The sequence below is a fragment of the Falco punctatus genome, assembly GCF_963210335.1.
Source record: "Falco punctatus genome assembly, chromosome: 6".
NCBI classification, from domain to species: Eukaryota; Metazoa; Chordata; class Aves; order Falconiformes; family Falconidae; genus Falco; species Falco punctatus.
Window position 1 is genome coordinate 1,155,513 of NC_137585.1, and position 13,848 is coordinate 1,169,360.

At 59.9% G+C, this 13,848-nt stretch overlaps 2 protein-coding genes across 2 annotated transcripts; both read right to left on the minus strand.

The window, feature by feature from the left end:
- Positions 1 to 1,039: 1,039 nt before the first annotated feature.
- On the minus strand, positions 1,040 to 4,892 carry GAPDH (glyceraldehyde-3-phosphate dehydrogenase). The gene is made up of 12 exons (XM_080391093.1): positions 4,781 to 4,892; positions 4,357 to 4,400; positions 3,719 to 3,818; positions 3,395 to 3,501; positions 3,220 to 3,310; positions 2,918 to 3,033; positions 2,713 to 2,794; positions 2,383 to 2,534; positions 2,192 to 2,270; positions 1,898 to 1,981; positions 1,669 to 1,766; positions 1,040 to 1,341 (listed from the first exon to the last, which is right to left on the minus strand). Exons 2-12 carry the CDS (start codon positions 4,377 to 4,379, stop codon positions 1,272 to 1,274), a joined length of 1,002 nt encoding a protein of 333 aa, XP_080247219.1. The 5' UTR covers positions 4,380 to 4,400; positions 4,781 to 4,892; the 3' UTR covers positions 1,040 to 1,271.
- A 137-nt stretch (positions 4,893 to 5,029) lies between these two features.
- On the minus strand, positions 5,030 to 13,735 carry LOC308065297 (C-type natriuretic peptide 2-like). Its single transcript, XM_080391106.1, has 2 exons — positions 9,068 to 13,735; positions 5,030 to 7,676 (listed from the first exon to the last, which is right to left on the minus strand). Exons 1-2 carry the CDS (start codon positions 9,164 to 9,166, stop codon positions 7,404 to 7,406), a joined length of 372 nt encoding a protein of 123 aa, XP_080247232.1. The 5' UTR covers positions 9,167 to 13,735; the 3' UTR covers positions 5,030 to 7,403.
- Between the last annotated feature and the right edge of the window lie 113 nt (positions 13,736 to 13,848).

Below are 13,848 nucleotides of genomic sequence, written 5' to 3' on the forward strand. Positions count from 1 at the left end.
AGGGACGGCAAGCCGCTCGCTCCCATCCAGAGGCTGGTTATTCAACCTTTTTCTCTTTGCAAAGCAACTTTGAGTCATTGCCCTCTAGTCCAGTAAACATTGAATTTCTATGCAGCCCGGCTGCTGGAGATAAGCGGCTCCAAGAAGCTCCGTCCAACATACCTTGATCCTGGGAGCTTAAGTCCTTGCTCCAGATCAGGCTCTAAAGCAGCTGGGGATCCCAGACAACAGCTTCAACCCTGCCTGCAAAGGAGAGAACAACACATCACCCCTGAGACAGCAAACTGAGCTGCTAAAAATGGAGAGCCACCCGATTCTGTGCAGCGCGTGGCTTATCTACCCTGGTGCTCATAGGTCGCGGGAGGTTTGGCCCTGGCCCGGCAGCGTTCCTGCTTCCCGGAGGGAGCACAGCCTCTAGCAGGGGGCTGACACTCACCTTGCAGAGATTTGCTGCTCAGGAGCTTAACTGCAACTGCCCGTTCCTATGCATAGAATTAAGCCAGAATTAAGGCTAGCCACCACCATAGTAACACCAGCCTCCGACACGTCCGGAGGCAGCCATTTTCCTCCGGGACAAGCCGATTTCATTTGAAGAGGTAAAATGCAAATGAAAAAATCCTCCTTGTAACACTTCTGCTAAAGCAGGGGGAAGAAGTAATTCCTGGGGGAAGAAGTAATTCCTGGTTCTTGCACCTCTTTGCCAAACCAAATGTAAAAAAACCGCCTAAAACTCACCTGCTCAGCACTTTCTGCATGCACCCATCCGACAAGCAAACCCGGAGCACCAGGAGGCGGCTGGAGCTGTAGAGCCACCTCCTGCCCCACCAGCACAGCCCTGCACCACCCTGTACCTGCAGCTCATGCCCGGGGTTACCTCCGCCACCTGGGCTCGCAGCCCAGCACCCCGGGCAGCGCTCCCAGGGAAGCTGCCTCAGCACCCGCAGCCAGGCTGGCACGGACCCATCCTGAAGCCGCCACCTGATTCACCCTCCTGCCCCAGCCCTTCTCCCCGTTTTCCGCTGACAGACAAGACAAGGCGTTTCAGATGGTGATCACTTTTATTGATGTAAGGTGGTACACAAACAGATCAGTTTCTATCAGCCTCTCCACCTCCCCCAGGTTCGGGGAGAAGTTGGAGGAGTGGGGGAGACAAGGGAACAGAACTGGCCTCTCACTGCAGGATGCAGAGCTAAGCGGTGGTGAAGAAGGGCAGGGGCTCCGACACAGGAGAGTCCTGCTTCCCGAGGCAGCAGGGGGGCTGTGTGCCCGGCTCACTCCTTGGATGCCATGTGGACCATCAAGTCCACAACACGGTTGCTGTATCCATACTCATTATCATACCTGGGGAGAGAAACACGAGTGCCGTCAGGACTGACCCATTCCTTGGGTCCCTTCCTCAGCCATTCCTGCTCCTCTGCCCCATCTCACACAGCACAACCCACCCACTCCCAGTGAAGAAAGCCGTAAGCCACCCACCCACCCTCCATCCAGCAGGGGAGGAACACTTCTTATCACAGTGACTTGCAGCCAGCTCCAGTGACCGTCACATGGAGCCGCCCCACTCAGCAGGGGTCCGTGCACCACCAGCGGGACAGAAGTCTAGGTTGTCTGTGCCACCCCACCACCCCAACTCGTCTGTCACCCCACCACCCCCCAGGCTATGCCTACCAGGAAACCAGCTTGACAAAATGGTCGTTCAGGGCAATGCCAGCACCCGCATCAAAGGTGGAGGAATGGCTGTCACCGTTGAAGTCACAGGAAACAACCTGGAAATTCAAACACATACAAGTTTACCCATGGCCTGGAACCAGAAGTGCTGGGATCCCAGCAAGGCTGCTAACATCAGAAAAAGAAAAAAAAAAAAAACCAAAACAGGCAACTGCAGACAGCCCCTTACCTGGTCCTCTGTGTATGCCAGGATGCCCTTCAGCGGCCCATCAGCAGCAGCCTTCACTACCCTCTTAATGTCATCGTACTTGGCCTGAGAAGAGACAGATTTCAGACGGTCGGATCCCAACTCACACAAAATGTCCGCCAGGGGGGAGGAGACGGGGGAGCACCACGGCAGGTGCCATTTTCAAAGATCCCATCTCGGGAACAAAATGGATGACGCAGAGGGAACCCCGGGCACAGGGCAGAGCGGAGAGGGAGCGGGGGCAGGCGTGGATGCTGCCTCGCTACCAGCACTTACTGGTTTTTCCAGACGGCAAGTCAGGTCCACAACAGAGACATTGGGGGTTGGCACACGGAAAGCCATTCCAGTAAGTTTCCTGTGAGAGATGCAAGTCAGCAGGGAGCAGCCCCCAGCACCCCCCTGCCAGCCCCTCCACTCTGCCAGGGTGGGGTCAGCACCAGCACTGGCTGCCAGTAAAGGCCCCTCACCCATTGAGCTCAGGGATGACTTTTCCCACAGCCTTAGCAGCCCCAGTAGACGCTGGGATAATGTTCTGAGCAGCACCTCTGCCATCCCTCCACAGCTTCCCAGAGGGCCCATCCACTGTCTTCTGTGTGGCTGTGATGGCATGGACGGTGGTCTGGAGGAAAAACAAAAGATAAAAAAATGGGGGCACACGAGTAAGAGCACAGCCAATATTCCCTGGAAAAAGCATCCCAGGCTCCTCCTTGTCCCAGGGGGCACAGCAGACACTTCCCCTCCCACGTCAGGGGACCTGTGGGTAAGGCACCCCCCGCAGCACCAAGCTCCAGACGTACCATAAGACCCTCCACGATGCCGAAGTTGTCATGGATGACCTTGGCCAAGGGCGCCAAGCAGTTAGTAGTGCAAGAGGCATTGCTGGGGGGAGGGGGAGAGACAGAGAGGAAGGCACATCAGTCAGGGGCAGCACATCCAGAGATGAGACCCCCCCCCACGTCTGGCGAGAGCTCCAGGCCAGAGAGCATCTTCCTCTCTCCTTACCTGACAATTTTCAGAGACTTGTCATATTTCTCATGGTTGACACCCATCACAAACATGGGAGCATCAGCTGAGGGGGCGGAGATGATGACACGCTTAGCGCCACCCTTCAGATGAGCCTGGGAAAAAAAGAAAAAAGAAAAAAGAGAAAAGATTAGATAACCCAGAATCCCTCCAACAGCTCACGCCTTCAGAGAAACCTCTTCTCCCTCCCAGCCCCATCCTGAGCAAGTCTGTACACGGCAGCGTGCCCAGGGGCAGGAGCAGCAGCATCCCTCGCCCCTGTGCCATGGCGGCGCGCTCACCCCAGCCTTATCCATGGTGGTGAAGACACCGGTGGACTCCACAACGTATTCAGCACCAGCATCAGCCCACTTGATGTTGCTGGGGTCACGCCTGAGGGGACAGAGAAGCATCAGAGCGGCTCTGCACGGCTCTGGCTTCCACCCCCCGGAGGGGTGAAGGGGGGAGAACACTTACTCCTGGAAGATGGTGATAGCGTTGCCGTTAATCACGAGTTTCCCGTTCTCAGCCTTGACGGTGCCCCGGAAGTGACCATGAGTCGAGTCGTACTTGAACATGTAAACCTAGCAAGGGGACGGGGGGCAGGGTCGGTCACCCCGGCTGCCATCTCCCCCATCCTCGCTGGGCTTAGGGCACAGTCGCTGGTCCCCATCTCCCCTGTGACTCCATCCCACTGCTGCTGTGCCTTCGCCCCGCGCCCGGTGTTCCCGGGAAGCTACTAGAAGGAGCGGGAGGAGCCCTACCCGGAGAGGCCGGGGGGGGCACTGCAAGGCCACTCACCATGTAGTTCAGATCAATGAAGGGATCATTGATGGCCACCACCTGGACTTTGCCCGAGAGGATGGCAGCCCGGGTGACCAGGCGGCCGATGCGGCCAAATCTGGGGAAGAGACGGGCATGGGTGAGGAAGAGGAAGCGGGAATTCCGCGCACGGCTCGCTGCCTTCCGCCGGAGCAGCGGCGGCTCCAGCAGGAGGGAGCCCGGCCGCCACGTCCAAAGGCCGAGACGCTCCGGTTAACGATTAAGACCGACACCCCCCACCCCCCGCAAAGGTCAAGCGCTAAATTTACTGGTGGCCCCGGGGATCCAGTTACTCCTCGACCCGGGGGGGGCGGGGGAAGGGTCACGTTCCCGGGGCCGCCACCGACACACGATCCACCGGGCGCCCTTTGAGCGAGGGGCTGCACCCCCCGGTGGCGGCGGGGACCCCCGGGGGGCAGCGGGGCGGGCGGCGCTTCCGCCGTGAGTCACCCCCGACGTGCGGGGAAGTGACTCAGCACCGCGCCCTGCCCCACGCGTGGGGACCGCGGCGGGGCGCGCACCTGCCCCCATCTCACACACCCCCACCCCAACGCCCTTGGGGCGCCTCTGACCGTCGTCCCCCCCCCCGCCCCGCCCTCCCCCGCCCCCGTTCTTACCCATTGACTCCGACTTTCACCATCTTCGTCTCTTGGAGATGTTCCTGGGGGGCACAAAGCGGCGGTGAGGCGCCGGGGCGGGGATGGGGGGGGCGGGGGAAGCAGCCACCGCCCCCTCCAACATCGCACTCATCACCGCGGGGGGGGTGAGGTGGGGGTGATGGACGAACACACACGCTCCGAACCCGCTCCCCCACCTCCACCCCGATCCCCCCGCGCGATGTATATACCCCCCGGGCAGTCTGACCCCCCTCCACGTGTCTGCCTGCCCGCCCCCCCGCCTCCATCTTGTAGCACACCGCCTTTGTGCCCGCGGCCGCGCTCCGCCCGGCCCCTAGATGGGGGATGGGGTAGGGGATGATGGGGCAGGGGGCCCGTCCACCCACCTCCCTCCTGCGCCCCCTCCCCTCGCCCAGCCCGCTACCTGCCGCCCGCAGCCCCGGCGCGCAGTGAGAAGGTGGCGCAGCGCCGCTCCGCCGCCCTTTATAGCCGCGGGGGGGCCGTGCCGCTGCCCGCCCCGCCGGGCCGGCGCCGAATGGCAGCGCGGGGGCCGGCCCGGGCTACGTGCGCCGCGGTGCGGGTGCGGCCGCGGCCCCCCCGCTCCCCCCGACAAAGGCCCCGCACCGGGGCTGGGGGGGTCCGCGGTGGGGGGGGTTCGCCCCGCTCCGTCCCCCTGAGGCACACCCCCAGCCCGGGAAGGTCATCGCTGCGCGGTGGAGGGGAGGATCCGGATGGGGGGAGGCGGGAAGGAGCCCCCCCGCCACGGTGATGGGCTGCAGACCCGGGCCTCGCTGCCGCCGGCCCCCCGGGGAAGCGGGAATAGCTTGGGCTGCTTTCACCGGGGAACAAAGGAGAGACACCCCCCACCCCCACCCTGACTGCAGCAGGAGCCCCCGGCGTGGTGGCAAGGGGTAGGGGCCGCAGCGATGCTGGGGACACCCGGAGGGAGCAGCAGCTCCCCGAGCATCGCCCCGGAGCGCCGCGGGGCCGTGAGCGGGCGCTGCCTGGGAGCTCTCTTGCCCCCACGCTGGGGAGCCCCAGCCCGTCTGCCCCATGCTGGGGACCCCCGCCTGCCTCTGCCCCAGGGTGGGCTTAGCCAGCCGTGCTCTGGCGGATGGCGGCCGCTTCCCCGGCAGCCCACGCGCCGCAGCGTGAACACCATCTTAATGAGGCACTGCGGCACGGCCGCTGCCCGTGGGACGTGACGGCGGAAATCCTGGCCCGCGCCGCGGCCCGCCTCCGCCGGCGGCGCCCGGGAGGGAGCGCGCGGCCGGCAGCCCTGCATGGCCGCCAGCACGGCCCAGCTCGCAGCCCACACGCCGCACCCCCGGCCGGGCACGGGGCTCGCACAGCCCGGGTGCCACCGGCCCGGCCCGCGGCGGGCGCTGTGCCCGCGGTGTGCCCAAAGGCCTCTGTCCCGGCGGGTGGGGGTCCCGGGGCACTGGCTGGCGATGAGGATCCGGGCCGGTGGGGTGGCGGGGAGCAGGTCTGTCCCCCTGGCCGCTCGGCTGAGCGGGGCTTTGAGGATGAGGAGGGAGGCGTGGGCCGGGGGAGTCACGCAGGTACTGAGGGTGGGGGGCAGCATGGGGTCACGCAGCTCGACCGTAACCCAACTCTCCTTATACCGCTGCTATTCCCGGTGCCGCCGAGGGGCTGGCGGCTAAGTTTAGACCTGGACAAGGTTACGACCTTTTCTTAAAGGCCAGGGGATGATGGCTGGCGAGGTACAGCGGGCTGGAGGGGCTCCTGGTGCCCCAGACCGCTGGGGGGCCGGAGGGCTCGGGGCGGGAGGGGGGGGGGCCGCTTCCGCACAAACAAGAGGCCCCTGTGTTTGCTGGGCAAACACGGCAGCGCGGGGGGCAGAGTGCAGCTGGGATGACCCGGCAGAGCCCTTCTGCCCCTGCTGCCCAGCCTGCGGTCGATATCCCGCCCGCTGCCCCCCCGCCCTCCGCAGCGGCCCCGGCAGCACCGCACTGCAGCCGTGCGTGCCGCCCGCCCCAGCCGGCATGGCGGCGTGCCCCCGCATGGCCCCGCGCCTGGCGGCCCCGGGCTCCACCGCCGCCTCCCGCCCGCCGCGCCGCCGGCCCCCGCTCCAGCCGGGGCGCAGCCATCCGCCGAGCTCGGAGACAGAAACTCATACAGCGCTCTTTAATTAACAAGCGAGTCCTCAGCCGCGGAGAGGAGGGAGGGGGCTCCGGTGGGCGAGGGGTAGCCGAGAAGCTGGGCAGCCCCCCCCGGTAGCACTGCGCGTTCCTCCGCCGCTTCCCCGCCGCCGCCGCTCTGCTCGGGCAGGGGCCGCAGGGGACACGGACACGCCGCGCTGCTCCCCACGCTGGTCCCGGGGCTCCGCCGGCTGTGGAGAAGCAGCAGCAGCGCTGGTGAGCTGCCCGGCGCCATGCGGCCCGCCCGCCCTCGCCGCCGCACCGCGGGTGCTCCCGTGTCCCCAGCTGGGACACGGCACGGCCACAGTGGCACGGGTGGTCCCGTGTCCCAGGTGGGGCCGGCACAACCCTGGCAGCATGAGTGGTCCCATGACCCTGCCTGGACCCCTGGTGCAGCCGTGGGAGCACGGGTGGTCCTGCGTACCCAGCTGGACCCCTGCACAGCCCCAGTAGCACAGGTGGTCCTGCATCCCAGCCTTTGTCCCAGCTGGACCCCTGGGACAACCCCAGTGGCACAGAGGGTCCCATGTCCCAGCCTTCACCCTGGCTGGACCCCCAGCACAGCCCCAGTACCTCGGGTGGTCCTGTGTCCCCAGCTGGACCCCTGGCACAGCCCTGGTAGCACGGTAGCCCTGTGTCACCAGCTGGACCCCTGGCACAACCCTGGTAGCACGGTAGCCCTGTGTCACCAGCTGGACTCCCAGCACAGCCCCAGTAGCACAGGTGGTCCCGCATCCCAGCCTTTGCCCCGGCTGCGGGCAGGTGGTGGCCCCACAGCCCCCATCCCCTCGTTCCTGCTCCTCCGGGCTGGCCACACTCTCAAGTCCCCCCATCTTCCCTGCTCGCTGGCTGCAGCCCTTGCCGCCGGCCCCCTCACCTCCAAGGCTAACACCCCAAACCACTGAAGGTCCCGATCCGGTCCAGTTTGAGCCCGAAGCAGCCCCTGGGCATGGCCTTCCAGGCCCAGTCCCCAGGCAGTGCCCGCTTGCGAGTGGCGAGGGTCTTGCGCCAGACGGAGGGGCGGGCAGCTCTAGCCCCGGCCGGGAGGAAGGGGACAGTGGAGGAGAGCAACTGGGGGCCAAAGCTGGACCCCTCCTTTGTGTCCTCTTCGGCCAGCGTGGCCTCAGGCTCCAGGGGCAGCAACTGGGAAAGAAGCATCTGGGATAAATGGAGAGGAGAGTGGGTGAGCAGGGAGCTGGGGATGAGCCTTCCCCCCTCGTAGCCCACCACCCACACCTTGCCTCGGGCTCAGGCATGGTGCCAGCACACAGCGTGCCTGCGCCATTGTGTCCGGACACTGGGAAGGGTGAGAGCAGCAGCTCCTGCAGTCTGGAGTGATTTCCCTGCCCCAAGGCACAGGTGCTGCGAGCCTCTGCCTGCGCACAGGTTGCCCTGCTCTCCTCAGGCTGTGTGCCCCGGCACTGGGAAGGGAACAGCCTTCAGTTCTTGCTCCTTCTGCTGCTGCTGAGCACCTCTGTGAGGCATTTCTTATTTTCTTTTCTGGAGGGCTGGTGGGGAGGATGGACCTGCCCCTAATACCTGCAGCTAAAGATGAGGGGGAGGCAGGAGCAGAGCGGGTGTGAGGAAGGGGGACTCCCCATCTGCCGGGAATCCTGCAGGTTGCCTGTGCTGGCTGTACACACCCGGCACCGCCGGCAGCCCTTGGCTGTAGGGAGACAAGAGCTGGGAGGTGCGTTAGGTGCAGCGGAGGCATGGCCTGGCCGTTCCGCATGCATTCCTCACATGGGTGCTGAGCCAAGGGCGAAGATGCCCTTGTGCAGCTCTTTTTGGTAGTGAGTTCATTGAAGCAGACACAAGCATCTTCAGCGAGGAGTGAAAGCGGTGAGTCATAGCAGGATCGAGTCTTGTGATGTTAGTTCACGTCTTATTTCCCTGTAGCTTTCCCAGCGTGACGTGAAGGTGAAGGTGTCGGGGCTCAGGTTGGGTTTGGGTAAGGGGAGCTGGGTAGGTTTGAAAGCCAGAAGCATTATTGCTGTAATGGCTGAGGAAAAAAACTTTACCCAAGTGAAGAAGCCCTTAGCCAGCATCCAGACAGTGGCTCTTGGCCTTAAAGAGGGGCTACCGAGGGGTGATACGGGGCTTAGGAGGGAAACCCCCAGCCTAACGGTTTGCACCTTCCCCCTGGAACATCAGAACCAGGCGTTGAACAGGACGAGGGATGTGGCTGTGATTTCTGGTGGCTGCTGGTGCAGGGCAGTTGGACAGGACCAGTCTCCGTCCATCACAAGCCTCTGCAGGCATCATGGCGAGTCCCACGGCCAGCCTGCGCCCGCCTGCAGAGCGCTAGAAAGCTTTTGTCTGCCTGTGCCGTCTGGTAACGCTGGGGCTTCCCAGGGGCTGGGTTATGAAGATGCAGTCAGCCTAGAGCTGAGGCTGTTGGGCTGAAGCAGGGGAAGCGTTGGGAAGAGACAGCAGCCTCTGGCAGCAGGAATTTGGGAGCACTGCTCATCCCAGGCTCAAACACAACCTCCCCAGATTTTTCCCTGCGCTCCTGAAGCCTCCCTCAGCTCTTTCCCCATCCCTCCTACCTGTAGCCTCTGTCCTGGTAAGGACACAGCCCGAGTGCTGGCAGAGAGCAGAACTAAGAGGAGGAAAAGTGAGCAAGGCCATAACTGGAACCCCGTCATCTTCTTCTTATCCCAGGGCTTGCAGGAGGCGAGGCAGGACCCGCAGCATCCGTGTCGGATGCAGCCCCTCGCCCCCTCTTTGCCTTTATAGCCTTGGTTCTGGCAGGCGCCTGGCCCCCAGCTCACTCCTGAGCTACCCCCCCGGAGCCCCTTAACCTTTCAGCCCTTTTGTCCGGGGTGATATATTTCAGGGTGAGCTCAGCAAGACCCCTTCCTCTAAAGAAAAAGGACACAAAGGTGTTTACTGAGTGTCTGGGAAGACAAATGTGAGTTGAGCTGCTGCTGGCCGGGACCTGGGGGTATCCATCAGGGTCAGGAATGGGGTGGCACTTCGAAACACATCCCAGAGGAGGGTGTTGAAGGCCCCAGAGGAGGGTGTTGAAGGCTGCCTGGTGGCATGGCACCGAGCACTGTCTGCAGCGTGAGCACCGGCTGCAGCCCGGCTCGCTGGGGCAGGCACGCTGGGCTGCACTGCTCCGAGACAAACCAGCTGTGACACCCCAGCCTCCCATTTTTAATGTTTTTATCTTGGCGAGCTGGTTGGCCTGGTAATGAAGAGCTTGTGTGAATTCCAGCGTTAACTCTACAGGATTGGTAGCGGCGACGGCTGCAGGTCTAGTACTAGCGGGTGTACATCTTGCAGGCTGGTTGTCCTGAGCCACCATCTGGAGGGCCGGGCTGAGTTTCCAGAGGAACCAGCACAGAAAAGAGCTCGCCGAGGCTCAGCTTGCACTTTCTCAAGCTCAGGCGCACAATGGGAGCAGGATGGCAAGGAGCAGATTCCTGCCTCCTAAATCTTCTGGCCATCAGCTCCCCCCGCCTTTGTTTACCTCTCCCATTTTACTGTAGTTTCTCACCAGCTGAACAAGGCAATGAGGTCACTGTTTGGAGACCAGGGTGCAGGAGTCAGCCCGGGTGTGAAAGCAGAAACTAATCAGGAAAGTTTGTCAGGGGAGAGGAGTGGGGGGACTGTACCCCGGTACGGGATCAGTAGCGGGCGCGCTGGGGGAGTTCGATGACACCTTCAGCCCCTTTTGTCAGCACTGTTGCACAAAGCAGTTGGGTCAAAACTTGACAGGTAGCTGTCTGCTGCCTGCCTGCTTTTGGTTTGTTTTTTTTTTTTTGTTTTTTTTTTTTTTTTTTTTAAAGGAAAAAAGATAATTCAAATAAAAGTCTTTTGCAGAGATAAGAAAAATCAGTTTATACATTTTTCTTTCCCTCCTCCTCTCCCTTCCTTCTCAGCATTTTGCACTTGCAGATGCAGCTCTGTGAGCCCTCCTTCCCGCCCAAGGAACCAGAAAGTTTTACGAACCGTTTTGCATCCAGCCCGTGAAAAGTGACCGTAGGGCTTCAGGCTGGAGTGCTGATGCTGGAAGCAGGAGAGGCTTTGCACAGGTCGGGGGCACCCAAGTATGTTAACTCCACCTTATACCTGCGATCGTGGGTGCTGCTGGCTCTGGAGCATCGCTCCGGTGAACCTGCCTGGCCACCCCCCGCCCCCCCTTGCCTGGGCCAGCTATCCAGGGCATGCCAGCAAACAGAGGGGCTCCCTCAGCCCTGGCTGACAGCCCCCCGACACATCTTGTGGGGAACAAGGTTACTGTCACACCAGCCTTTTTAAACTGCAAAGCACGGGCAGCTGCTCTGCAGTGGGCGTTTGGAGGGGTGCGTGTGCACAGCCAGCCCCTGCCCACGCTGGATGTGGGGGGCTATGGAGCTCTGGGGTGGGAAAATTTCGGAGGGGTGGGGAAGAGGGGAAGGAGGATGGGAAATTGTGCACATGTCCATCCCACATGCAAGATGTCTCAAGAGGATGTTCTGTACTTCCTGGTCCCATTTGATCATCCAGAAGCAGCTGAGTCAGGCTGCTAGAGCATTCCTGCTCCCGGCGAGACAGCCGCAGGCAGATGTATTTCAGGTTGAATGCACAGGTTCCAGGAGTCAGCTCTTTCTTCAGCAAAAGGTAAGTACAAAAGCAACAATGCTTTAGTTTTGATATGAAATTAGCGGTGGTTTGACCTGGCATCCCTTGAACATGGTGGCCCCCATACCACAAGAAGAATGCCAGAAATGTGTTTGCAATTGCTCCGAATTCCAGCCCGATTGCACACAGCCTGAGCCCTGCAGGAACAGACAGGCTCTGAGCTCTCCAGTGATGGGTCCTCTCCTTGGGTCCAGCAAAAGCTGGGGTTAGCAAGAGGGAAGGAGGCATCACTGTCCCATACCAAGCAACAAACTTTTAGGACTGTAGAAAATTTGCAAATTTTCTTGCACATCCTTGCAAATTTGCAAATCCAGCAAAGCCTGGGTAAATTGCAGGTGCTCAGTGACTCAGGTGCTGTGAAGCTGCAGCTGCTCTGTGTCCCAGATCCTTGCTGGGTCTGCAGTAGAACCAAATAGTTGCTCTGACATGTCCCGGCAACAACTGTCAAGTGAAAAGGCTTTGGCAGACGATGAGTCCCCGATTGCCCCAGTTTTCTCAGATTCAAATAGGTTATTGTCCTTCTTTCCTCTCTGGCACTAATAAGTTTCCTCTGTAAAAAACCTTCCTCCTGCGATGCTGGGGCACCGGTTCTAGAGCTTGCAAGACCACCAGAAAAGTGGTCTCCTGCTGAGTCACCATCAGTCTTTTACAGACAGTTGCTTATAAGGAGCGGGACAACTGGAGAGTGTGGGAGGACTGGGAACGGGGTGAAGTGCCCTGGGGGAACACCCCCTGGCCCACGGCGTTGGGAAGGGCCGATGGTTGCTGCAGCCTCTTCGACATTCGTGTCATTCTGCTAGTGCAGGAGTTTGGAGCCCACCATGGGCAGGAGTCCCTCAGGGAATGGAAACATCACTAATCTGGGCACTGAGGAACCCCACTCTTGGAAGCAAGGGAGCGGGATTACCCCCGGGCATTGTGGCGGCCAGTGAAATAGCTGCTCCTGCGAGAGAGAAGGGCAGCAGCCTCTGTGTAGCTGTTTAAACCCTCCGAGTTTTTGTTTCACCTTTCTGCAGGACTTCCTTCACCCAGGACACAGGATTGCCAGTTCCTCTCATGCCGGGAGAGGCCAGTGAGGAGGTGGGAGAGTGGCCTGAAGGGAGGCCAGTGCTCAGCAGTTTTATGGCCACCTTGCTTCTTCCAGCCACCTGGTCATATCTCCCTCACCACACTATCATCAACACACTGTCTCATATATACGCGCGGACTTGTAAAGCCTCGAGCCGGGGCAGCGATCCATACCCGCTGCCCTTTTCTTTCATTGCCATTTGTGAGCAACACTGCGCGTGCGGTAGTCCCAGGCAGTACGCATGCCCGTGTCACATCTGCTGTGAATGCCATAGCTGCTGCCTCGGTCTCCTGTAGCCTTCACTGAATATTTTATTAGGGAGGACAGGAGAGGGGCAATATCACTGTAGCTTTCTGATCTTTGTATTTCACAGGATTGTCCCGTTCTTACTGGGGCGCTCTGGAGCTGGGGACGGTATCTATGCTGGTATCTGGCTGTTACACCAGTGGTGGCAAAGCAGCAGATCTTTCCATTGAGCCACAGGACTCGAGCGTGGTGTTTGGTCCACGTGTCCCAGCCCAGTAAATATACCTGTCACCCCATCATTCCCTCATCTACTTGTTTGTATAAGCATCAGTCATGTTTATGTCCATTCAGGTATTGGCATAAAAAAACCCCCAAGCAACAAACCCCCCCCAGAAAACAATGTAGGCCCAAGTCAATGCAAAGCTATGCAATTTCTAATGGCTTTTTTTGGTTTTGGTTTGTTTGTTTGTTTTTTAATAGGAGTCAAATCAAGCCTACAGCAGTCTTTCATTGCTACTCATGCGGCCAGGCCAGAGAACTGAGTAGCACACTCTATTTGCTGGTGAGCCAAGGGTGACCATGAGGACTGCAGGGACTTCTGCCGAGACAGCAGATCCGCAGGACCCTGCTGGTAAGGAAGACCCTTCCAACTCCTGCCTGGCTAGTGACTGGTCTGCTTTCCAGGCAACTGGCAGGTAAGAGGAAATAATTCTGTACCGGGAGCTCGAGGACAAATGCCAATTCGCCTATCAGACATGAGGTTAAAGTGTTTATGTGATTAACACACAAATTCAAATTTAGGGCGCTTTGTGTTCACATGGCAGTTCCAAGGAGTCAGTGCCAGGACTGACTTGAACATCGATGTGGCATTCCCGGAAGGAAAGAGCTTAAGTGCCATTCTCATTTGAAACATTGCTGGATTTGCAGCAAATACATTCCAAAAAGTGCAGCGAGACAACCTACGTTACCAGTATACTTGGTAACTTGAGCAAGTCAGAGTTAGACAAAAATAATTCTAAAGTTTTTGTTTTCTTTTTTAAAAAATCTTTTAAAAGTCGTATTTTTCCCTACTCACTTGGCATATTCTCTGTTGAAGCACTCTAGCTATAGTCTTCAGTCAGCCTTTCTCTCTCCCCGCCCTCACCCCCTCAACTCTTCTCTGAGAAGATCTGCACAAGGAAAAGATGCCGGTAACTTCCCAAAGCCCCGCAGGGCTGGCAGGGCAGGAGCTTGGAACGGCTCAAACATGAACGGGCCTATACCCAGCAAAAGCGTATTGGTCCTGTGTCCAGAGAAGCTGAATGGTGTACTTATAACTACACACAAAATGGGAAGGGAATGAGCATTTTGTACTCGGTGGTTAGTTTGACTCTTCTTAGAAAG